General features: G+C 40.1%; 1 protein-coding gene across 1 annotated transcript in view; it reads right to left on the reverse strand.

Moving 5' to 3' along the window:
- LOC117821851 (ELKS/Rab6-interacting/CAST family member 1-like) overlaps nt 1-26744 on the reverse strand; it is a 190603-nt gene that overhangs the window by 86781 nt on the left and 77078 nt on the right. The window contains exons 12-15 of the mRNA XM_034696381.1: nt 21565-21606; nt 19060-19253; nt 18729-18743; nt 8455-8548 (exon numbers count right to left, since the gene is read on the reverse strand). Coding sequence (XP_034552272.1) covers nt 8455-8548; nt 18729-18743; nt 19060-19253; nt 21565-21606 — 345 coding nt within the window. The remainder of the gene's footprint in view (nt 1-8454; nt 8549-18728; nt 18744-19059; nt 19254-21564; nt 21607-26744) is intronic.

The raw sequence follows: 26744 nt of genomic DNA on the forward strand, positions 1-26744 counted from the left end.
TTCGGGAAGCAGTGCAAAAGCCTTGGAGACTAACTGGATAGGGTGTTCAGTTACACTTGTTGCAAATCACAAGCTAAGGAGGTGCAGACTGGGTTCTCTGAAAGTCGCCACCAGCAGAACATCGAAGATGTTGGAGGTGCGAGGAGCGAACTATTGACTATGAAACATTAAATTAAAGTGGCCATAGTTCATGCAGCCTTTCATAAAAAACAGTAATGAACATTAGGCCTTCGATAGAGTTGTCACGATACCAGGATTTTTAAAAGCTCAGGAAAAACTTTAAACCACACTCTGTTTAAATAATTGTCTCATTATATTTCAAGATAAGATATTTCTTTATTAGTCTCAGCTTTTTAAAAGTAATTTGATTCTCACCAGTGAGAATCAAATTACGTTGACACCTGCTTCAATACTAGCAAAATGCCAGGGTTTGTCGACCCGTAGATGAGGACAGCAGTGTAAAGACTTTGACGTCCGACACGCAGAAGCACAGAGCAGGCAGGAACACGAGTGAAAACTTACTTTTTTTTAATGTGAAAATATATTATCATATGTGTCTTTTTCATAGCCTGGTTTTCTTTACAAGCACTCTATCTCTCTTCCGTTTGACAAGCAGATAAGCTCTATTGTCAAAACGAGCTTCTTTCAGCTAAGACTATTAGCAAAACTAAAGGCTTATCTTCCCAGAAACGATTTCGAGAGAGTTATTCACACCTTTGTTACATCACGTTTAGACTACTGTAACTCTTTGTTTGTTGGTCTCGACCAGTCAGCATTGTGCCGTCTACAGGTAGTCCAAAATGCAGCTGCCCGCTTGCTAATGGAAACAAACGGCGGGATCATATCAGTCCTGTCCTTGCATCTTTGCACTGGTTGCCTGTTAACTTTAGGATCCAGTTCAAGGTTTTATTAATTGTTTTTAAGTGTTTCAATGGTCTTGCCCCATCTTATTTATCAGACTTTGTACAGCCTCACAGTACTTCCAGAGCACTTCGGTCATCAAACCAGCTGCTCCTGGCAGTACCTCGGTCCAGACTCTCTACTCATGGGGACAGAGCCATCTCAGTGGCGGCCCGAAAGCTGTGGAACAGCCTACCTTTCCAGGTTAGAGCTGCACAGTCTGTTGAGCACTTTAAAACACTGCTGAAAACCAATCTTTTCTCCTTGGCGTTCAGTCCCAGCTAAGCAAGAATCCTTGGCTTTTGACTTTTTACTCTTATTTCCTAAATTGAGCTCTTATTATTCTTTTATTGTTTTTATTTGTTATTATATTTGTATATGGTTATATTGTATTTTAATAACTGTACAGCACTTTGGTCAACTGAGGCTGTTTTAAATGTGCTTTATAAATCAAGCTTGACTTGACCTGACTATATGTCGATCAGCCACTGCTGCTCTCAATTCAATTCAATTCAATTCAATTTGCTTTATTGGCATGAACAAAGACATGTTGTTGCCAAAGCACATACAATTCATACACATACATTACATATGTAATTATTACATATTATATTCATTACATATTATATTCGCTACATATTTTATACGCATTAAAACAATTGTGTCATCCATACAGCATATCTCAACATCCTCACTTGATGCCGTATGCTCATAAAACCTTCACCTAAAATCAGATATTATGGGATGGTGCATCCCTCAGGCTGTGACAGGCAGACACATATTTAGCAGCCAGGGGAGCTGCTCCCTCCCTCCCTCCCTCTCTCTCCCTCCCTCCCTCCCTCTCTCTCTCTCTCTCTCTCTCTCTCTCTCTCTCTCTCTCTCTCTCTCTCTCTCTCTCTCTCTCTCTCTCTCTCTCTCTCTCTCTCTCTCTCTCTCTTGCAGCAGCAGCAGCAGCAGCAGCAGCAGCAGCAGCAGCAGCAGCAGCAGCAGCAGCAGCAGCAGCAGCAGGTTTTGGTGAAAAATATGATTTTCGTTTGTATTCTTTAATAAGTTGTTCTACTTTTTTTAGTACAATTAAACATAAATATAGGAGATATTGGATAGTTTTAAAGCTTATGGTATCGAAAAGTATCAAAGTATGGAAGATTTTGACAACCTCAGCCCTCAATAACTTCAATATGAGCTCAGAGCTGATATTTCACCTCGTAAACTGATGCTTGAAAAAATTCAGCGAGAGGAAACAAATGTAGCTTTTCAGGTATATGATTGACAGATATATCTGAACATGACTTTGCAGGTGTCTAATATTATTACTAAATCCTTTTTTTTGTGCTGTATAAAAGAAGCCTCCAGCTAAGCCGTGCCATAGCTAACACATGGCAAATCTATTGTGGGATCCCTGAAAGGATATGCTTAACGCATGGAAAACTTTCTCAGACAGTGCCAGGAACATGCAAGGAATGCATATGGATAGAATTTTAACTGCCGCTAATAAATATTCAACAGTGAAGAATTTGTTCTGGGTTAATACCGGAGACATACAGTACACATTCTCACTGAGGTGGCAAATGACATCACCCCAGCTCACAAGACTGATCTTCAGGTTGTATAGCAAATATCAAATTACTCCATTCTATCATAAAAAGAATATTTATGATGGAAAAAGGCAGTTAAACTGGCTAATTCAGTGATTCTGACTTAATCTGAAGCGAGAGGATTATTCCTGTGTGATAAAAAACGTTCCAGTCCAGCCAAATCACAAGTGGATACTTGTGGATCGTCACGTCAGCATGACACAGCTGGAGGTGAGTGACAAACACCCACACACACGTACAGAGGCAGGCTGTGTGTGTCAACAGGCCGAAGCTGTAATTGGATGTGACAGACGGGCAGTAATTTGATGCACCAGAATCAACAAGTTCTGGTCTGGCCCCGCCCAACAGACAGAAACACTCACATGCACGCACACACACACTTATACGCACCACCCTGCTGAGATGAGACTAACACCGGCGGACCCTGGAGTGTAACCTGACCAGAAAGCTATGTCTCACCATGTGTGTGTGTGAGTGTACATGTGCCCTGTGTGTCTGTATGTCTGTGTGAGAGCGTGTCTGTGTGTGATGGGAGTTTTATTAGTAACAAGAGAATATCGCTGGCTGTTAAGAACACAAAGAGCGGACAAAAAAGGGGCAAGAGAGATAGAGTGAGAGGGATAAAAATGGGAAGATAATTGCCTCTGCTGCACCAATCATCACCTTATACCCTTGGGAAGAGCCATTATGGAGTCTGGCCGTCTTTGGTTTGATGGAGGGATTATAATCACTAAAATAAACGAGCGGAGAGTGAGAGAATGCATATTTCCAACTGCTTAGTGCCTACGATCCTTAACTTCACACACACACACACACACACACACACACATGAACTCACACACACACATGGACTCACACACAGGCATACAAACCACTTACCCGAGTAGCCTGGTTCAGGCAGACACGAGCATTTGTCTCTGTCAGAAGAGTCAAGTGTGCAGCATTAACCACTTTGTGTCCTTTTCCATGATTTGAAAAATGTTAAGTATGTGTGCTTAGGCAGGAGTTTCATGTTCACCTTTAGTCAAGTGTACAGACTGATGGAACAAGCTTAGGCTGCTACAATTTCCAAATCCTGACTAATTTAGAAAATCGCATTGCATCACAGAAATATGTAGAAACTTCACAGGTTTTTATCACTCTCAGATTAAACAGCTCCAGACTACAGGATTTTCAAAAATGAGGATTCACCTACTTCAGGGTATAAAAGTGATCTAGAGGCAGCAATAAACAACCACATCCTAATCTCAGAGTCATGTGTAATCTCAGGAAAAAGTAGATCTAAAGAAAACATACACTGACTGGAACCTGACTTACTAATACTCTGCAGTTTGGAGGTTTACAAATCTAGAGGAGAACACAGCGTGGATAACACATTTAACACGGATTGTCTATTGTTCAGAAAGAAATGACGGTGACTTTGTGTTTACTGTAAGCAGCAGTATTCTAGCCAGTGTTGTCCGTGAACGAGCAAAAATTAACGTTCATTGAACAAGTTCTTATTTTGGTGAACAGTGAACTGAACGGACGTTTACAGCTCATGAAAGTGAACAAAGGGGCGCTGGTGGCTTAGCAGTCTAAGCGCCCCACGTATAGAGGCTACAGTCTTTGTCGCAGAGGTCGCCGGTTCGACTCCCGGCCGGTCGACTATTTGCTGCATGTCCTACCCCACTCTCTACTCCCCACATTTCCTGTCTCTCTTCAGCTGTCCTATCATTAAAAAGGCAAAAATCCCCCCCCCCCCCCAAAAAAAATGAACGTGAACAAGAACGCAAACTTGAACGTTGTTTGCTCTGGAGGCAGAGAACGACCGCTCACATTCCAGGAGGGTCCAAGAGGCATCGAGAGTTACCAACAGTTACCAAGTGCTGCTTTTGTTGTAGCCGAAGCCAGGTGTACGGCAACAGGTATTCGAGATGGCTTATGCTTCTAGTAATCCAGAGATAGTTAGCGCTACCTGTAAAGCCAGCTGTTGTGAACATTTTAAGAAGTTTTATTCATGAATCAGGACAGATCCAAACAGGCTGTTATGGTTTTAGAGAGGTGAAGCTTTTGAGAATGAGGAATAGTTCACTTTTAGTTTTGTTCAGTGTTAAATTAACCTAAGTCATTTTATTTTTGAGGATTTCCCCCCTGTATTGGGGCATTAAAGTCGGATCATTTTGCCAAATATTCAGCTGACAGGTTGGAGAGTTAGATATGTGTTTCTAAGTTTTCTTAGCAGCAGATTTTCTTGTCTTTTACACTGAACACCGGTCTATAATTCTATAGTAGAATACAGTAATTCATATAGTTCAGTGAATGTTAGTGATCAAGGGCTGGAGACTGAAGTATAGGAGACTCTACTGAAAAATAATATAGATGCAGATAAAAAAAATGATTGTGAGATGGTGCATTTCTTGGACCATGAACTCAGTTCAAAATAAATTTTAAAAATTAACTACTTAGTGAACTTTATTTTAAACTGTGTGAACTAAACTTTAACTAGTTAATTTTTTTGTGTGAACTTGCACAACACTGATTCTGGATAGCGTTATCTAAAGAATCTTTCATATCTTTGTCTCCCTTTGTCTCTCATTGGCCATCCAGGTCGTACTCACTGGAATCATCCAGATTTGAATTCCTAAATATCAAACATAGTTGGTATCAAAGTCAAGGCTTTGATGGCTCTGCAATCTGTTAAGTGGGTTTAAGATCGAAGTCAGGTGTACGGCACGCAGCAGGTATTCGGCATGGCTTATGCTTCCAGTAATCCAGAGGTAGTTAGCGGTACCTGTAAAGCCAGCTGTTGTGAACATTTGAAGAAGTTTTATGAACAAATCAGGACAGATCCAAACAGGCTGGTATGGTTTTAGAGAGGTGTAGCTTTTGAGAATGAGGAATAGTTCGATTTTAGTTTTTGTTCGGTGTTTCTTTCCCCTTATCTCTCTTATTGTAGGGGATCTTCTCAATGTATTGGGGCATTAAAGTTGGATAATTTTGCCAAATATTCAGCTGACAGGTTGGAGAGTTAGATGTGTGTTTCTAAGTTTTCTTAGAAGCAGATTTCCTTGTCTTTTACACTTTATACCTGTCTATAATTCTATAGTAGAATACAGTAATTCATGAAGTTCAGTGAATGTTAGTGATTAAGGGCTGGAGACTGAAGTACAGGAGACTACTGAAAAATAATATAGATGCAGATAAAACAGTGAATGTGAGATGGTGCATTTCTTGGACCATGAACTCAGTTCAGAATACATTTAAAAAATTAACTTAGTGAACTATTTTATTTCAGACTGTATGAACTAAACTTTAAACTAGTTAATTTTTTGTGTGAACTTGCACAACACTTATTCTGGATAGCATTAGCTTCAAGGCTAAATTGTCTCCCATGTCTTTGTCTCCTTCTGTCTCTCATTGGCCATCCAGGTCGTGCTCAGTGGAATCATCCAGATTTGAATTCCTAAATATCAAACATGTTTGGTATCAAAGGCAAGGCTTTGATGGCTCTGCAATCTGTTTAGTAGGTTTAAGATCGGATCAGTTAAGCCCTCACACAGGCAGTTAATCTGGGCAAAACATTGGTACCAAACCAGGACCCGAACCAGATTTTTCCTCCGATTGTAAGGTTGGGAAAATACATACAGACATAAATCAGCACAGACGTTATGTAGTCTTGGAATAAGTGAAAGTCCTGGAATTCCTCTAAAAATCCTAGATTATAAAAACAAACAAAAAGCATCCATAATGCTTATGTCTCTAAATAGAGAAGGTGGAGGTTATGCACTGTCGCTGATGCCTCTCTGTTACAGATAAAAGACAAAAAGACAAAAAAGAGGCCTGTGTAAAAGCTTGAAGTGAACATTTCCGATGTGTGTTTTCTCTGTGTTTGTGAAGTGCAGCGTGGCGCGATGGAGACGATGGAGCGGAGAGATGCTATCTCTCTTTCCCACATAAACTCTCCTGGAAAAGACGGGGAGAGGGGGCGATGGGGGAAGGCCTTGTTTGTTTGTGTTTACCCTCGGAGCGTGGTGTGTTCCTGATGGGAGCATAGATAAACTGAGGGAGTGGAGAGGGACAAGGGCGGTGGGGAGCAAGATAGAGGCAACATCGGAACCTGACTGCTGAATAAACATCATGTACAGAAAACATACTGTAAAGACAAAACATCAACATTACAGGTGGTGAGGTGGAGTATATGGCGGTCACTTACTTTAACTTGGTATTGCTTTAACACTAAAGCAGGCCCCTTGGATACATTTTTTCCTCCTTGGTTTGGCTTATCTTTAATGATAAAATGTATAAATATTGATTTATCCAGAACATTTTTTATTCTGTTTTAATCTGATTGAAATCCACTTGTTTCAATCTGTTGTATTCAAACAGCAAGTTACAGCTGATTGCGATGCCACTGCGGCATTTCAAAGTGAAAGCAGGCAGTGTTTCTATCACCTGTTTATTTCTCTTTAATTAAAACAATATATATAAACAATCGGCATTTGTTATTATTTCATGTTCATTTGGCACTGTGACTATATAGATGCTTTGTTTGTTTCGTGTATGTCATATAGTACACACATTTCTTATGCGTTGCTGTGTCATTGGGATATTGAGATCATCTGGTCAGTTGTTATTGGTCACTCCCAAAACAAGGCTTAAAACCAGAGGTGACCGAGCCTTTGTGGCAGCTGCCCCTTGGCTCTGGAACAACCTGCCCTGGGATATCTGCTCTGCAGGATCAATTGAGGTTTTTAAATCCTCTCTTAAGACTCACCTTTTCTCCCTGGCTTGGTTGAGTGGACATCTGGCATAATCTTAATTACATTTGAATTTATTTTATTTTATTCTATCTTATTTTACTATATATTTGCACTGTGTTTACATATTTTAGTATCATATTTTAGTATTGTATTGTATGTTATGTTTGTCATTTGTGCTGCTTTTGATCTGTACAGCACTTTGGTCAACCCCGGTTGTTTTAAACATGCTCTATGAATGAAGTTTGAGTTCAGTTGAGTTGAGTGTCAGTATGAGAGATGCAAGTTAAATCAAAAGTCTTGGACAAATAATCTAAGAGGGTCTTGGAAGTTGAAGCTCCTGTGAGGATTTTTTGTTTTTTGTTGATTTTGGCGCCCCCTGTGGACAAAGCAGTCTGAGCTAATTTTGTCCTGAATTTCTTGACAAAAAATCTCAAGCTGCCTACTAGTCGTTGAGTTTATCAATCTTTTAGATTCTTCATTTGGAGCATAAAAAAAGCTGTATCAGCAGCATGCAGTTAAAAAGCAGTCGAACACCTACCCCCGCCAGTGCGGTCATACATTCAAAATAACTATACAGACAAAGTTCCTGTTCTTTTTGATGGTCTTGTTTGTTTTTTTTAGATCACTAACAGGCATCAGTATTTATTTCAGTCAGTTTTATAACTAGCTAAAAAAATCCTCAGAGGAGCCTTAAAAGACATGGCTTTCCAAAGAGGCATGTTATTTGTGTGGCAGTAACAGTCATGGTATGATTGAATTACTATATAATTGAACTTCCGCTTACATTTTGGCTTGTCCTTTAACATTTGCAACCCCCTGTGTTAGTATATGATAATGCATGATATCATATAAATCATATGAAAGATTTTTAAGTCCTGACTTTCTTCCCTTCCTGTCTGATTCTCGTCTCACCATTCCCACCAGCTTTGTTGCGCCACCACTGCAAGCTTGCATATGGAGCTGATTTCTGCTGAACTAAATGTTTGTATCTTGTTTCGACTGCATGATGTACTGAGGGAGGGCAAATAGCATGAAAGGGTTGAACAGGTCTCTCTCTCTGATCAGAGGAGCAGAAATGCACAAAGCAGGAGTTAGGACTCAGAGAGATAGAGTTAGAGAGAGAGGAAAGTATTAGTGTGAGTATGAGCCATTCTCCCCTCTGATGAAGAGGAGAATAATACACACTTATCCACAAACACAAACACACATATTCAAACCTGTGACAAAGAGTGTGGATGTCCATCAGCCACGATTTCTTTCCTCATCTCACCCGGCACTATCTGCTTCTGGATGTTGGGGCACCTGATTTGCCTTTAAATAAGAAAAACAATGAAGGTAAAGAAATGTAACATGGATAAGGAAATTATTAAGTAAGCATTCAAATCATGCATTCCCAACCTCCCCTTCTTTTCAGATATGGATCTCTGACATGATTTCAGCCATACAAATGGAGAGACTCAGGTTCTTGCGGTATGACTTCATGAGGACATTTTCAGCTATTTGGAAGATATTTTTTTTACTTCCTGGATGAAGCTTACATGGGATTAAAAAATATATATTAAAGAATACTTCCTGCAGACCTAATCCACAGCACCCAAGAGTACACTACATCATTGACTGCTTTGTATGGCCATTTTAATGTCATAGTATTTCTTTATTTATTAATTAACGTTTTAATTTTTCTTCCTTTATTTTGTTATTTTAAAACATTTTTCAACAAGTTGTTATCTATATGTTTTTCCTTATATGTTTTTTATTTATTTATTTATTTTTCACGTATGTAATGTTTGAGCCCCTGTTTGATTTTTTTTGTCTTGTTAATGTGTTTAAAAAATTACATATAAAAAAGCAAATCATTAAAATCCTGCAATACACATTTTATTAATTTGACACAATATTACCATGGTGGGTTTCCTGTACACATCCACTTAATACACAATAGCCCTGTTTCATTCTAAATAATTTCTTCGACTCAGTTAAAATTTGTTATCAACTCAATACTGACATGAAAAATATAAAATACATGAATGCAATCTGATTGCACTCATACTTTTTTTTTTTTTCAATTGTGCTATATTTGCAGAGTTTAAACAAGGCCTGCAGATTGCATCATGCAGGTTAATTGTAGGGCTCCAGTGTGTACAGTTAAACAGAAAAGCAGTGTGCGTATGTCTAGTCTAAGCAACATGGCAGACTGGGACAAGACAAGACTTGACCGATGGAGGTGAGACACCACTCTGTAAATCTGTCAGCGACCAAAAACACACAAACACATGCAGACAGGAGATGCAAGCTCATGCACCCACACAAACACACATTGTCAAAAATAGATGTGTGCAAGAGGTAGACAGGATGACACAAACACACTCACAAAGGGCATGTGTTTTTTGAAAAATAAATTGTGGCAGAAAGAGACTCACACACAGCATAATAAATCTGCTGTCAGTGTGCACTGAGGCGCTGATTACAGAGTTAAGCCGTGTATTAACCAACCAGGTTGGCTGTGTATTTACCTCCACGGTTAGACCAGTTTCTTGTCATTTACCAAACGTTTTTAACCACAGAGCTATGGCGAATAAACACAAAGACACACTCAGCAAATATAAAAACATATAAAAATATGCTCTAGCAAACACCCTCTGGTAGACGCACATGAATCATCAAAATTCATGCTCCATGCAACGCACACAGCCGCATTAGTACACACAATCTATACTTTCTCACAAACACTCTCAAAATAGAATCAAAGCGCCCTCTTTGAGCTCACGGTTTGGCCTTCAACACTTTAAAGAAAAACGCATAGAGAGTGCGAGAAAGCTGACAGTGACAAATTAGCGCTTAAGAGAACCCTCCAACACTGTAAACAGGCTGTGACCGAGCAGCTGCTAAAACGCGCCACATTATTATTCCATATCCACCACTGGTGTGTTTACTCTGGGCAAAACCTACAAGCTGCCCCCACATATGGGCAAATATTTGCTGTCACAGCCCTTAGAATAGTGTGAGTGTGTGTGTGTGCTTTTATGAGTGATACTGGTGTGCAATTAATGTGAAATAAACCTAACAAGATGACAAATACATTTAACATACACTTACCTTGCCACACACAGACACACTTCCACAAATGTAGTTTTAAAACCTCTCAGGATACTTTGTTGTTATAAGAGGACACAGAGCAGGAAGGGAGGACTTTATGGCATATTTATATCTAATAGTAGACTCCCTGATAACAACAAACACACACAAAGTGATGGTCAGTTTATCTGGCCTGTTGTTTCATGTACCTGATTTATTCCTCTCATGTCACAGCTGTTGATTAAAGAAGTTATCTTTTATCATTTTTACGAGTGGTATTTAGAAAGTCCTGTATAAATAATTCAATTCTGTTACCATTATGAAAGAGTAAAAGTACACATTCACACACATTTACACAACGAGGAGGAGGACGAGAAGATTCAGTTTATAGTCCTTTGTTTGATGTCTGTGTGTGTGTGTTTTCATAAGCTCAGAAGCATGTCCGTGGAGAACAAACTTGCCATGAGGGCCGTATCAGCTATCACACACAGCCGCTACTGGCACAGGTGTATAAACCATCAGACAAAGCTGGTCCCCCTCTGATAGCTGATACACCCACATCAACCCATCGGCGCAAAATGAAGAAAGTGTTTTGACCAGAGTGAAGGTAAATGAGGGCGCACAGTGTGTGAAGGAGGAGTGCAAGGGCTGGGCGGAAAATATGAAGTAGAAGTGTGATTTGTTGATTGTCGAAATAAGTGAACTCACGGGGGAAAAAAATTATTTTATTGCTGCGACATTTCTTAGAAAGATTAAGTGAGATGGAGAGCACTGTGCACGGATCCAGCTCTTTACTCAACTAGGCGTAATAAGTCATTTTTCATGTTTCCTCTTGCTTCTTTCACCTGAAGCACCCAAAATACTCACCTTCCAACATAAGCAGCTTCGCTTTATTTCTGGCTGTAAAAGCACAGCATTTCAACTTTTTTATGTCTGTAATTCTGTCATCTTTATATATCTCTTTCACACTCTTTCCATTACTCCCTAATGTTTTTTTCTCCTCTTATTTATCTATTATTTTGCTGTTTTAGATCCATTGAGTGTGTATAAGTATGGACGGTATGCCCCTTTCTCCTTAGAAAAAAAAGTGAAGACAAAATACTGCTACATATTTATCTTCTTGGTAGGACATCAAAGATCCCTCAGGTCGATACTAGTTAAATGACTCATGTGTTTGTGCTTATTATCTTTGCTCTGAGTGTTCTAGCAGTAGGGCTGGGCAATAATTTCGATAACGATAATTATTGTGATATTATTTTTATCAATATAAATATAAAAAATGTTCAAAAAATGTGATATAATAAACCTGTAATTACACCCCCCAACCACTATAGAGGGAGGGGGCGCAAATGAGCCTTAAGCGCTAGTTGCCACCTAACATTAGACAGAAGAAGAAGATGGCATTGAACAGCCAATCATGTCCTAGGGTTAGAGGTAGGCGGGGCTTAAAGATGTTCGGAGCAGAATGTAAACAGCTGAAACAAGCGACAGCGACACTGAAGAAAGCTCAAAACTTAGCAGCTCAAAGCAGAGTAGTTAGTCTGACACTGTGCTGACTCTGCGTTAACTATTAACTTAATGCACTTCATTAAACATACTTTCAGGATGTGGGTAAAGGAAGAGCAAGGAGACAACTTCTGCTGTGCGAAATGAATCCACCAAGACCGTGGTACAACTGAACACTGAATAACCATGATGCATTCACTGCACTGTGGGAAACAACATCGCTCTGCCTGTAACCCTTAGTATTCTTAAAGGGGAGAGCACTACTCAACACAAAACTCTATAAACTGATACACAGAATACAATTTGATATACATTTGTTGTGAATTTAAATCAAATTTTGGAAATAACCTAAACCTGAGAAAAATAAGAATCTACAAACTAAAACTTCACAAAAAATCTCATCTTACATGAAAGACCTGCTTCCTGTTAGCCCACGTCAGAAATAATGGATTCAAGAAGCTTATCAGAGAATTAAATCCAGATACAAACTAACAAACTGTCTGGTTTCTTCAATTTTCACCCAGAACCAAAAATCTGCCTTTACCTTTAAATTAAATAATGATTTGATATTTATCGTGATACTTGTCGATATCGACTGACATAAAATAGTTTATCGTTGTAACATAATTTTAAACATCGACCATCTCTACCTAGCAGTTGTTCCGACCATTTTCATAGTCTATGCTAAGAGCTCTAACTCGTTTAGAATGGCATTGAAATATAATTATGCACATGTATGCACCTGATATTTCTCCTGTTAGGAGTGTCGTTTTCCCAGTCTTATCGTTGTGTTTGTCTTTTCTCCATTCAAATGCAAAATTTAAAAATGTAAACTTGTACGCACATTACAATGCCATTGAATTTCGCTCAATAAACAGAACTGGCAAAAAAAAAAAAGAATGGCATTGAAATAAATCCCACAGTGAATGAATGACCCTCCAGCCTCCCTTAAGCATTACTGCTGACGTGCCTTTGAGCAATGCCCAAATTGAAACAGCTCAAGCAGAGCTTCTGGCTGCCCAACAGCAGGAAGCTGCGGCTACATCGGGCCACTCCCTGACTCTGAATGTAGGAAACTATGAATCTTAAGTAGGGTGTTGCTGAAGTATTCATGCTCAGTTGATTTTTTTTCTTGAGTAAAGATTTAAAGGGGCAAAACATCTACCCTTCATTAAGTGTATTTATTCTCACATTATTCCTCTTCTCTTTTAATGAACATCTGATTTCAAGCAGACAAAGATTGACCAGCGAACTCTGGAGAATAACAGGTAGATACAATCTGTATTAAATATGTTGTCTTTGTAGGGCAGGAAGAGGAGCAGTACAGGAATAAGAAAGAGGAGGGGAAATGCTGGACTGTGATGTGTATCTGATCATCACTGACTGATGCTTTGTGGTGTTCAGGCATGCCTTGTTGTGATACAAATATACTTAGACTTTTGCCTTTTTATAATATCAATAAAAGTATTGCATGATAAAACAGAAAGTGGATTAAAAAGAGATGAATAATTCTTTCCTAAGTCTATAAGTACCGGTTGTTAAATTCATACGAGAGGGCCAATCCACTGTGAGAAAGCACCTGGCAATAGAGGAAAGGAAAACACTTAACAGGCAGAAGGTGTGAGCAGAACCAGACTCATTGGTGAGCAGCCATCTGCCGTGTGGATATGCGGGTGCATATCTAAACAGTGAGTAAAACAGGAAGTTGACAGTTCAATCTCAAAGCAAGACACCTGCAAAACCACACAGGAAAGCACACTGTTTCCAAACATTTTCATGTGGAAATATTATACACAGATACTTCAAAAGTAAGCTGTGTATTGGCATGCATGCATACAGTGTGTTCTCAAAGATTGATGCTCTTAACATCTGGTGTTTGATTATAATCGGAGGAATAAGGCCAACAATGATTTGCGTGTGTTTACGTCTTGGTTTGTGAGCGTATGAATATTTATCGTTCAACACTGAGGGATTTCTACTCGCCGACCGACCCTCGCCGACTCTACAACCAAGAAGCATTTCCTGCAGTTTTGCCATAGACATACGTGTGCACTCATACACAGACATAGAAAAATACGCACATAGTAGTATATACACACACACACACACACACACCTCCCTTTTCCTGTGGCCCTCCCTTACATACCGAGGTGCTTACCACGTCAGTAACTGTGATATGCCGTGACCGGAGGCTGAATTATTTCACAAAGTTTGGCTCCCATGTCAGCGCAGACATTAAAAATATAGGACCGTAAGGAAATTAGAAAGAAGGCTGCATAAAATAACTCCACTGGTTAAAGCCAGGTAGGTAGGGGTTATGGAAGAAGAAATGAGGCTAAATGAAACATATAAGACCCTCTTTCATATCATGGTCATGTTCATATCTCAATTTCTTGAAATTGTGAATGCTGTGATACAGAAACATCCTCTTTAATACCTTAAATTACTTCTAGTTTTAAAGGTTAGCTCAAATCTCTCCTGTTTAAAAAGACTCTTCAGTGGATTTGACTATTCAGTTGCATGCATAAAAAAAAAAAATGCTCCTAATATCACCATTTTAGTCCATCATATCCCCACAAACCTACCCACTGCTATCACTGATGACTTAGTGTGAACTGGAGATCTACACAATGAAACAGCTGAGTGAGCCTCTCTTCTGCTGGAAGGTATTTATTATAACGACCTGCTGGCTGCATTTATCTTCTCCTCTCTTTGCTCTATTGCCAAGTGGATGAGAAAGTGTCTATTTCCTCATCTGTTATTCTCTTGTTTTTTCCAGATAGTGGTTAATAGGCCATCTTACTGAGGTCCAAGAGAAACACTGATTAAAAAGACATTTATCCTCTGCTGAGACACATCTTGCTTCAGTTCTACAGTTTTACACAGAAGTCCAATCACACAGAGAAACTCCTCCACCACTGCTGTCACATCATGCTTGTGTACTGTACAAATGAAGCAGGGTACACCGGGCTAATTTTGGGCCTACTTGTCTCCTTCAGACAAAATTCAAAATGTTCTGATGCTTCTGAAGATGATCCTGCTATATTCTCCTGTGCTGTGAGGCATGTTAAGAAAGATTTTACTTTACAGAGCTCCTCAGAAAATTATTGGGGCTGCATCCATTTGAAATCATAAAACTGAACATGTTCAATATTAAGTAATCCTGTTGTGTGACGGAGGTCCAAGGGACAGCCATGGTTTGTCACATGCTCCGAAATGATACATGACTGGGAAGCAAGGTGACTGAAGGAAGGAAGGAAGGAAGGAAGGAAGGAAGGAAGGAAGGAAGGAAGGAAGGAAGGAAGGAAGGAAGGAAGGAAGGAAGGAAGGAAGGAAGGAAGGAAGGAAGGAAGGAAGGAAGGAAGGAAGGAAGGAAGGAAGGAAGGAGCCATGGCAATGATAGTTAATGCAAAAGTTAGATGGAGGTCAGAACTGAAGGTCAAACTGGTTGATTATTGGCACCAACACAACATGTCCTGTGAAAGATACCACAATCTAAATGACAAATAGAGGAGTGGAGATTCACAGCCAACCTGTCATCCACCATGTTTGTTAACTTTAAACTAACATTCAACTGTAAAAGACTTTGCAAGATATCTAGTTTTGAGAGTCAAGACTGTGGTTGGTGGTGTTACCTTTGCATCTTTGTGGCGTAGTAAACGGCACTACTGTTTTGGCTCGTTTTGCACTGGTAACCAGCAGTCAAGGCTGCTATCAGTAACATGCAGAGGAGACAAGTTGCCTTGCAAACCGGTCACTTTTATTGCCACATACCGTGAGAATGTGTACCCCATCATACTCTCCCTCTTTTTCGGCTACTTCTTCTACTCTTTGTTTTACTCCATATCTACTATATTACCCATAAGCCACCACACTTAAAGGATAAGGCTCAGTTCGGCAACAGTGGTAAATGAAATCTGGAATAGGAATGGGATGTGCTGTGTTTGCCATGTCGTTAAACTCCACAGACTGAGAACAAAACCAGATTTCGAGAGATGAGCATACATCCTTTGTTTGTTTTTGTCTTTGACCGGATTTCCAATGATAATATGACAAGACAATGAGTATGTTTTTCTGCATGTAATCTAATGACTTCTTTCTATTTAAATATCTTTTAATCATTTGTTTACAGTGGCAGTGTATAACTGCAGTGGCCCTCTTCCGATAACCTGTGGCTGATCTGCGTGTGACCTCTGACCAGAAGGGAGGGGTCGGACTGATAGGAGTGACTGTCCGACACTAATGAGACAGCAACATCAATAAGATGGACGAGCAGAGGGAAAAGAAACTCTTCCTAAAAGTCTCATCCAAAACACTCCCTGTTCCACAAACTGCTGTGCACACACATGCACAGAAACTTGAATTTACAAACTCAAACGAGCATGTGTCCACTCCAGTGACAGCTACATGTGGGTAAAGGTATGACGCATGCACACACACGTAGAAACAGAGAGTGGACTGTGTGAACAAACTCTGCGGGAGCTACTATATCCCCATTATACTTGATCCTCGTGTGTTCCCACACAGTTTGAGTCAGCACTCGGGTTCCATGCCAGAGTGGAGAGTCTGTAAAACGGGTAATGAATGAGGCAGGAAACTGTGTTGGATCCAGAACATGCAGCCCATCCAGATAGATTTTAAACTATTCGGAAACATTGCTGGTGTTAAAACACCTGATGGGGCCAATGTGTGTTGAGAAATTGTTCTTTCCCATACGTTCCATAGTTGTGGCCACTTTTGTGCTGCTAACAGAAAAAAACCCACTTCATATCAGTCTACAAATACAGATGTCAAACTAGCACCAACTAAAGCAGCTGTGTCTTGGTTGAATTACAAAGAGATGCAAAAGCATGTCTCCTTCTTGGCTTTTTTTCTTGGATGCACGCATACAAACATGAAGTCAACACTCACACTCTTGAACAGTGTCTTTTTGCTGGCACTAAACAACCACTCATTTGGGTCCACATTCACACCATGCCAATCCATAAATCAGATGATAATTGAGTAGCACCATGCCAGTAATAAACAGAGTAGTATAAACAGCCAGTGTCTAGGCTGGATACACAACCTCCCACTGGCATGCTGTTGGCTGACTGCCTGGCAAACTCAAAACGCGCACATGCACAGACACACAAATACGCACTTGATGTATGCGTTTACAGTGATGCAATGACTGAAACAAAAGTTCGTATTTGTTGGTCTCATGGACAAACATGGGGAAAACACATAAGGATCAGAGGAGAGACATTGTGTTTGATAGCACTGATGGAAGAAATTAAACATGAAGAAGCTTTGCAGAAGTGAACACAACAATGATTCACTTCTCCAGTAGGGTTGTGACGAGATCTCCTGACACAGGATCTTGCGATACTTTAAAAGAGGATATTATGCTTTCTTTCAGGCTGTATACTGTCCCCTCTGGTACCTCTGATTTAATGTTACACGATTTACAGCTCAAAAACATCCATATTTTTCTCACACTGGTGTTTTAGAAAACACTTCGTTTAGCTGCCGTCACTTTAAGGCCCCCCGCTCCACAAACCCCCTTTCCTCTGATTGGACTGCCCTCAGGAGGCCTGTTGGGGCAGCGCTATGTCAGACCGTTTCCTTCCGTGTTGCCAGGGGCATTCTGTTCTGCTGTGCACAGATGATGCTTATGAAGATCCTTATGTGATGACATCATCATTTCAGCAAGTCTCGTGAAGATCTCGTAAAGATTTCACAGTATTTTAAGAATGGACCATTTTACACACAAATTCAGGGATTACTACAAAATATGCATGCCTGGCAATTTGAAAATTTGCACACAATAAGTAAAAACTTCCAACATAGGGGCGCTGGTGACCTGGCGGTCCAAGCGCCCCACATGCAGAGGCTACAGTCTTCGTCGCAGGGGTCGCCGGTTCGATTCCCAGCCGGTCGACCATGTCCTGCGTGTCTTCCCCCGCTCTCTACTCCCCACATGTCCTGTCTCTCTTCAGCTGTCCTATTAATTAAAGGCAAAAAGGCCAAAAAATATAACTTAAAAAAATAATAATAATAAAAAAAAGACTTACAACCTTTTTACTTTATTAGAAAGCACAATACCCCCTCTTTGAACGTGACAATATTTCACTAAGCTGTCTTGCAAGATTGGTACATAACGCAGGGCTTTTCCTGCGTATTTCCAGGTATACCTTTCACAGGTATTTTCAGGAAGAACGAGGACAGTACTTGGTCAATTTGTCACCTTTATCTACAATTACAGCATCACACCCATGTGGTAGTGGCACTGTTTCAAAATTTGCTCAGTGCAGCGGAAAAGAAAGTAAAGCGTTTTCTGCAGAGTGTGTCTCGTTTATGCGCTACAAAGAGCAAATCTCTGCTGATGGTCGGGGCCGAAAATAAAATGTAATATGCCGATCTCCAAATGCAGAGATTCAACCTGCTTTGATACAGCTGTCACTGTTTGTTACTGTTAACAGAGACTTTGAGCTGAAGTTTATTTAATACACAGATAAAGCTCATAATCAAACCCTAGACAAATAGTGTTAAAATATCATCACATCACATTCTCATGAATCCAATATCGTGTATCATCTTATGAGTTGGGGGTATCGTCACACCCCTAGTCTCCAGTGATATGTGTCAAGAAAGGTATAAAGTCTCCAACTGTGTTAGCACTGTGACAGTAATGAAGACCAGGATTGTTTGCTTTAAATGCATTGTACATTTACCGTCCCACAGGGATTGTAAGAATTAGCTTCCTGGGAATCAAACTGCTGCCAAAATGCACCAATTTCCAACTTTATACCTGGGAAAGTTCCACAGCAACCCAACAGTCATGGCATGGTGTCAAGATGTGATGCCTATGGACAATGTAGGCGGTATGATGATGGTATGTTTCAATGGCACACTAAGAAGTACTTACCCTGGTCTGCAGATGCTGACACACACACACAGAGAAATAAAAAAAAATTGTACAACATTACAAAGTTAAACCAAATAACGCTTGTACATAGGTCACCATGTGCTTTATCAGAGTGTGATTACATCAGAGAAAAAGCATGAAGTGGTTCAAGTGCTGGGAGGACACAATCTAGACGGTTTATGTCTTGTGCATTCCTCTCTACTAAATAGAGTACTTAGGAATGAATTGAGATCTTTCAAAGATCCGGTAACTTCAAGGGGACCCTCCTCTCTAAGGACACCCAGGCGGCGTGCTGTCATCGATATTTTTGTCACCCTACTCTGACCCTTACCTCTCAAGATCAGCGATTTTCTTCTCCTTGCTAGATTTGTCCACCTCAGCATCCCGCAAGGCTCCCATTAGCCTCTCCACCTCTGCTTGTGACTTCACAGACTCCTCTCTGTTGCGGGCAACCTCCTGCTCCAGGAGCCTCAGGCGATCTGTGATGTCTGGACACTTCCGTAATGCTTCTTCCATGTTTTGGGTCTTTTTGGGAAGAGGATAGAGACACAGGCGAAGTGGATTAGGTGAAGAAAGCAACAATGTACTGCAAAAATGTGACTAGTTGTAGATAGTTACTATCTACTTAATTAATGTAACTTAAAGCTCCTGAGGGTCATTTTTAGCTGGTTATGAGACAGACTCAAATTCACAGTGGTGCATGTTAATGACCTAAGAAAACAAATGAGACAATCACAGAGAAGGATGATTCTTGAAAGTTTTATGTAAAGAGGTCTAATTCAATGTTACAGTATTTTACCCAGGGCCTATGCTAGCTTAAGATGGCACTAAGCTAGCTTTGTCACAGAAATGTGCAGTCAAGACAGCCAGAGCAGCCATCATCACCCACTACATTTAACCTGACATATTTGAAAGTTTTGTGCACTGCAAGTATCCCAGCATTCTTAGGGCAGCAAAGCATGCTGGGATACTTAACACTTTTTAAGAGCTCTTTTCCCTAATTTTGTTATAGCGTTGCATTTCAAGAAATCCAATCCAATCCATTTTATTTATATAGTGCATTTTAAAAACAACAAGGTTAACAAAGTGCTGCACAACAAATACAAACAGTAGAAATAAATAATAGTAAAATTTAAAATACAGTAAGTTCAAAGACAAACAGAGACGCACACAAACTCTCATGCTGTATTAAAAGCCAAGGAGTAAAAATTAGTTTTAAGACGTGATTTAAAAGTATCCAGGGTGGGGGCCATTTTGACATGGGTGGGTTGCTCATTCCACAGTTTAGGAGCTACCACTGAAAAAGCTTGGTCACCCCTTGTCTTTTGTCGGCTTTTTGGCCTCAGTGCTCTGGAGGGGGCGTAGATGTGTATGAGATCAAAGATGTACTGAGGTGCCAGATCATTTAGTGACTTAAAAACAAACATTAAAATCTTAAAATTAATTCTAAAATGGAAATACGTGTTAAAATATGAGGTAAATAAACCTTGTGGAGTGCTGCTTGGATTCAAAAGACTCAAGTTAAGACGGCTAGTGAGCAGCAGAGTTGGGTTGTGTGACTGTAGGTTCATTAGTCACAAGCCGTAGGTCTATACCTCATAACTGCTGACGCTGGGCTCAGCTATCATATCAGGAGCTATATCAGTAGCTAGCAGGATTGCTAACACCACATGGTGAAAACAGATGGCACAAGAAAGAGCTATAGGCGCATAGAAGGCTTTGATGAATCCAGTGGGATTCGTCACACAGGAAGACAGTGTAAATCATATTCCCTCTGAGAGACTCCAAAAAACTGAGTGTGTCTTCTATACCTGTGCAACTTATGGCCCTTTTCCACTACACAGATCCAGCCCTACTCTACTCGACTCGGCTCTACTCAGTTTGGGTACCTTTTCCACCAGACTGAGTACCGAATCACAGTTAGCGGGTCGTTATAACACAGCTGCACGAAACTGCTGCGCAAAACTGCACTCACGTCATTTTGCACGTGACACAAACACAATAATCACAAACAATGGAGGACATGGAGGCAACGGTGTACTTGCTGCTCATCTGTGGCTTTTTGTCGCAGGCCGAGCGAGAGAGGAAAGCAAAAGAAGGCTGCAGGCGGCGAGAAGAAATATGCGATTAATACGCAATTCCTGTGTTTGGCGTCGCGCTCATGACTCTTCGGTGACAACATTCTCTGACCAATCAGTGGCCGGCAGTCTGTCGACGTCACCTTTTAGTATCAGCTCAGCTCGCTTGGAACCAAAGCAGAGCAGGTACGAATAACTGGTATCTGACATGAGGTACTGGGCCCGTGGAAACACAACACAAACCGAGTAGAGTCCAGTCAAGTCGAGTAGAGTAGGGCTAAGACGGGCCGGTGGAAAAGGGCCATTATAGTCCTGATTTTAACATGGGATTAACAGTTAGGTATGATGAGGCGTAATGAGATTATCCAGTTATAAAGCTGTTACTGTGCTTCGTGCTTTCCGTGCTATAATATAAGAATTGAGGCTGAAATACAGGTGGAGCTGCCAAAATGCTGCTAAAGTAGACAAAGCACACCTGAAGTGAACAAACTACAAATGAGAGCCATTGAAGTGCAGCCGGGACTTACAGTACCGCTCAGACTGACCGAGTACAGCTAAGCATGACAGAGCACAGCTGAAAATGACAAAGGACAGACAGGGCTAATGGATGTTGAGCTAAGCATGACAAAGTGCAGCTTAGACAGATTAAAGTTAAGCCAAGTCTGGCAACAGAGAGTTGATGTCCTAACATGGCCTCAGAAAACACACACACACACACATGACAGAACAAACAAACAAAAAAGCATAACAGAACCTACCGTGGGGCTTCCTGTTGGTAACCCATCTACTTTTGCTGTGACCTAGAAGTGGGTCCAAAAGAGAAAACAGATGGAAAATAAGGATACGTTTTTTTTTAAAAAAAAAGGGAAAATAATGGTCTTAACATTTAAAAGACTGAAAATTGGATACAGATAAATACACAGGGTCAGCTGTGATATCATCCTGCATGGTTAGCTTTAAAACCTAAAAGAGATGGTAAAACAATTTTGAATATGTGGTTAGGGTCACAGTGTAGCTGAAGCAGAACCAATCTGTACCCCTATCCATTCTCATCCCATCATCACCCCCCTCATTCCTCTGCTGCCTGCATCTCTGTGGTTCCCTTCTATCAGTCGTCTCCCCGAGGCGTCCGTCATGTCGACTTTGGAGTTCAGTCATTATCATTATAAAATTACCATCTCTCTGTTTGCCTGCGATTTTACGAGACCACCAAACATCTAAGATATTTTTTTATTCGAAGTGAAATGTAAAAAAAAAACAGTCACACTGATGGATTCTTTGTTCTCTGAGAAAAATAACCCAAAGGAAGTTTGCAACCTAGAATTATCTCTCTCCCCACTTTTGCCCTCTTTCTCTCTGTCTTTACTTCTCTCAGTGCAACGTGTTTGTGAGGATAGTTTAACTTGTTGAAACAGCTGAGGCCAGTCGTTTAAACATCATCAAGTGAGCGTGCACTCACACATACACACACACAAACACACCTTGCAATTTATTGTCAGGTTGACATAAATCTGGGACTATTCATGTAGCTCTGCTTGAGTCTGTCATTAGAAAAAAAAAAAGGAATGTCTGTTAACTATTACCATGACCCAACCGAACAAATGCGTCTCTCCTATTATGACGAACCCAGCAGATAAACTATATGCACAAGTTTGGTCCTGCATATGAGAGACACAACCACAGGCACAGCATAAGAAGCACAACTGAATATTTGAAAGGTCTAATTCTTGCAGTTTTAAACCGAGGCCAACATTTTGCTAGCTTTGCAAGGAAACATCTATATATAGAGATTTTTCCAATACCTTTATTTCCTTTATCATATAGATTAATACCTACCTGTATCAATCTGATACTTTAAAAAATTAGAACTGCAAACCTCTGTGTTTATTTTAGTCCTCAGCTCTGAATTTCAGGAACAACAAAGGCAAGAGGAGTGCCCACCATAAAACTAGCGAAGTTAACGTTAGCTACTTCTCGGCTTGCTGCATAGCAGACCTGTGTCAGACGAAGCGTCAGGTAAAAACTTTTTTTTTTAACTTGAGGTTTTCCTTTTTGCTCCATCTTTTAGCACCACAGTTGTTGTTTGCTACGTAAGGGATAACGTATAGTTAGCAGGTAGTTATGGGAAATAGAATCCAGAAGGGGTGAGAGAGGTCTTGTCCACCCTGAAGGGATTCTATTTCCAATATCTACCTGCTCACCATACATTATCCCGCTTATTACCCAGCTTAAAGCTGCTGTTGGTAGGAATGGTGTACAAAACGTTACTTTTTCTTCTGCTGGGTTTGGAGAAAAGGTCATAATACCAATCGGTACTCATCTGTAAGTGAAGTAATTTGACATTATGGTGAAATCTCTGTGTTTTCCAATGCCTTTGTATCAAGCAATGTTATTATTCCCCTCGTTCCCGTTATCACAGACCAATCAGAGCTACTCCCCAACCCTCTGTCCTGATTGGTCGAATGCCAGCCCCACTACATTGCCCTGATTGGCTGGGAAGCCACTACTTCCTCATAGAACGCGTACAATGATCTTTTGTGGGCGGGGTTACGACAGCAGAGGAGAGGGTAGTGTTGACATTCGAAATCTCTCTCAAAACTGATGTTTATATCACGACTACCAACTGCACCTTTAATCTACAAACACGTTGGAAAAAAACATTGATTAAAAGATTATTTTATTGATTTAAAAAAATTGTCCTAGTGATTCGACTGCATTTAGCGTTCCATGGTGATGGATTCTTATCTGCCTGTTGCGGTCGATTTAACATAAAACTGTCCTCATTCAGTTCTGTGGTTCACACACCTTTAAAAAGAAATGAGGCAAATGTCACACCTTTGAACCCTGCTGCTATCATCACCACCTCTCATGGTTTAAGTCTCTTAGTAGAGAGGCCACTCACCTGCTCCACTGGTGTTGCTAGAATTGATGGACAGGATCCAATATTAAAATGACCATGATGTTTAGCTCGGAAATTTAGCATGCTAACAAAAACTAGCATTTTAACCACATTGTTTACCTATATGATGCAAACGGAAACTAACTGTTTCACCTCACCTTACCTTAGAGTCTATTGTGTCAAGAAGCAGAAGCAAAACGTGCCAGAACTCTTTTTCATGGACTTTTTTCAAGTTTTTCGTGTAAGTGAGAGTTAATAACCGTAGTCAAGGGTTTATCAAGGGGTTTTGACCGATCAGAATCAAGCATCCTACACAGCTGAAAGATCAGTAAGAATGCTGGGTAATGTGGCAAAGAAGAAATTGTTTCTTGAGAGAAAAGTTGATTTAATGTTGGGTTTTAAATCATTGCATCAGACAATGCACAGACGAGGGTCCCCACTGAAACCGGGTCCTTCAGGTATTTGAAAATACAGTATCACCCCGGTTCTAAAACCCTCCCTTTTCGACACAGAATCACTGTCAAAATCCTATTATCAGTGCATAAAACGCTCAATGGTTTAGCTCCTAAGTATATTTCTTACTTGCTCACAGACTATAAACCAATCCAGCCCCTTAGGTCATCAGGTAGAAGTCTTTTATCCGTACCCAGAGTTAGATCAAAGTCTGGTGAAGAGGCTTTTAGTTAATGTGGTACTTCTCTCTGGAACAAAGTGCCTTCTGACCTAAGGTCCATCACAATAGCCTCTACTTTTAAAACTAACTTCAAAACCTATAATAGTTAATACTGTAAGCATGTAAATATGATGACTCATGTGACTGACTGCATGTGCTGCACATCTCAACATGTAAAAGTTAGAAACACATTTCAAATATCAGTCTCATTATTGTACAGTGTAACACTTTTGTTTGGTACTTCACTGACTTCACTAATTTGTCCACAGCTCACAGTATGGGCTGACATGTGACCCTAAAGAGCCCTTTAGGCTTGACAATGTACGTCTACACACAAGTGCCTCTACTTACGGTTCAATGACGTGAAAAAAGAGAACATTTGGAAGGCAAGCACAGTCGCTGTTTACCCTGTCCTCCTCCCCATTACCTCCACACCTAGTCTAAAACACACTCATGCATGCACTCAAAGGCAATCTTCACTTGAGCAAAATGCATTAGCCCTAAGTGGACCAGGGTTTGTTTTGTTCTTGGGAGGGAAAAACACAGACTTGAGGAAAGCAGGGGCTGAGAGAACGGCTGGTCCAGCAAAAATGTGCGATATTATGACAGGAGGAAAGAGGCCAGCACAGATATGATTACATATATGGTCACTGAAATTATTGTTATCATTCTTGGAAATGTCCCTGAAGTGTAAATAGTACAAATAAGTTTAATATGTGCGGCCACCAGGATCTGCACCGAGTTATTTTACTCCTGGTTAGAGGAAACTCAGACACACAGAGGCTGAGCAGTTTTGAAATGTCAAAACCTAAACCTGTCTCTGAATTCTACCTTTGACGGAGCCTTACAGGTATCTGGTTTTCAAGCCCAGATACAGCTATAAAAGTCTAGAAAGAAAAAAAAACTACCGGATCAAGTCAAATATATTACAGCATTGAATTTGAATCTATGTTTGTCAGTGCAAAAGTGAATGTCTAACAGTCTTATCTCCATATAATCCTAAAAAAAGAACCAGAGGAAATCAAAAAGGAGTAAAAAAAAAAGGTATAAGGTAAGGGGATAAGGACATCAGCCTGTTTTGAAAAGACCAAACACTCTTTTAAATGGGACAGAAACTTGAAGAGTGCACCTCCCTTCTGATTTAAGCCAACCCTCTGTAGAAAGGTCACTATCTTCCCTGAGGTTCTTTAATGTTTTACCCTTTGAAGAGCTCAGAGTGTTTGGTTCCAAAAGTCCTTTATTAACCTCGGAATCAACAAATACAGTTTTATGGGAAAAGGATGAGGATGTAATGAAGTCAAAAGAGCTCTGAGGTCAGGATGAAAAGCTCCACTAACAGCTTGACTGAGTCGGTAATACAAACATCTGTAAATACGGTGAGTGGACCACTGTGTGTATCACATCCGATGGCAAACACAAACTCTACATCCACAGAGAGGTAAACGGCGGTAAGCTGAAAAGCGTGTTCAACCCTATTTTGGAAGTATTTGTGATTAACATGTAATTAGAGCTCTTCTAATAAAAGCATGTGCATTGAAGCTCCTGTGAGGAACTTTATGTGTGTGTGGAAGTTAATGCCTCCTGTGGACGAAGTGGTATGACTTCTTTCATAGATCTTAGATCCCTAGGTGGGGCATTTTTGGTCATTCTAAATTCTCCGTCAGAGCCCCTAGACTTTGGAATGACCTCCCTGAGAAGAAAAGGCTCGCAGAGTCTGTGACATCTTTTAAATCTCTTCTTAAAACCCATTTTTACAGACTTGCTTTTATGTGACTTTATCTTTCTAACCACTTTTACTTCTATCTTATTATTATTTTTAGTTTTTATCCAACTAATTAATTGTCTTAAATTGTATTTGATTCTTTTATTTGATTATTTATTATTTTATTTTTTTATTATTAGGATTATTATTATTTTTCATTTATTATTTTAATATTCCTAATTTATCCTTTTAACTTTTTGTAATTTTCCCAATGTGATGTCGTCCTCTTACTCTGAAACTTTTTTATTGTCCTCTAAATGGTTTTATTTACTTATCCATTTTTATTAATTTATTTATTTTTATTTATTTATATTATCTATGTATCTTGAAACACCTCTCAACAATGATTTACTGGTCTATGGCCCCACCACTTCATTCTGTTTATTTTAAGTATTCCTTTTGCATTTTGTTTTGCATTGTTAAAGTTCCTCCTCCCTGTCTGTCAAAAGGTTCACTTTGTTATCTGAACCACGCTTTGTTTGTCAAACCGCACTGCGCTAAGAGATGCCACCAGTCATCCGTGTTTGTTTACAACCAGACAGTAGTTGTCGCCCGGCATTTCAGGCCAACGTTAATCAAATATTAATGAATTCTCGACTAAAAG

The sequence above is a fragment of the Notolabrus celidotus genome, chromosome 11 (genome assembly GCF_009762535.1).
Source record: "Notolabrus celidotus isolate fNotCel1 chromosome 11, fNotCel1.pri, whole genome shotgun sequence".
Lineage (NCBI taxonomy): Eukaryota > Metazoa > Chordata > Actinopteri > Labriformes > Labridae > Notolabrus > Notolabrus celidotus.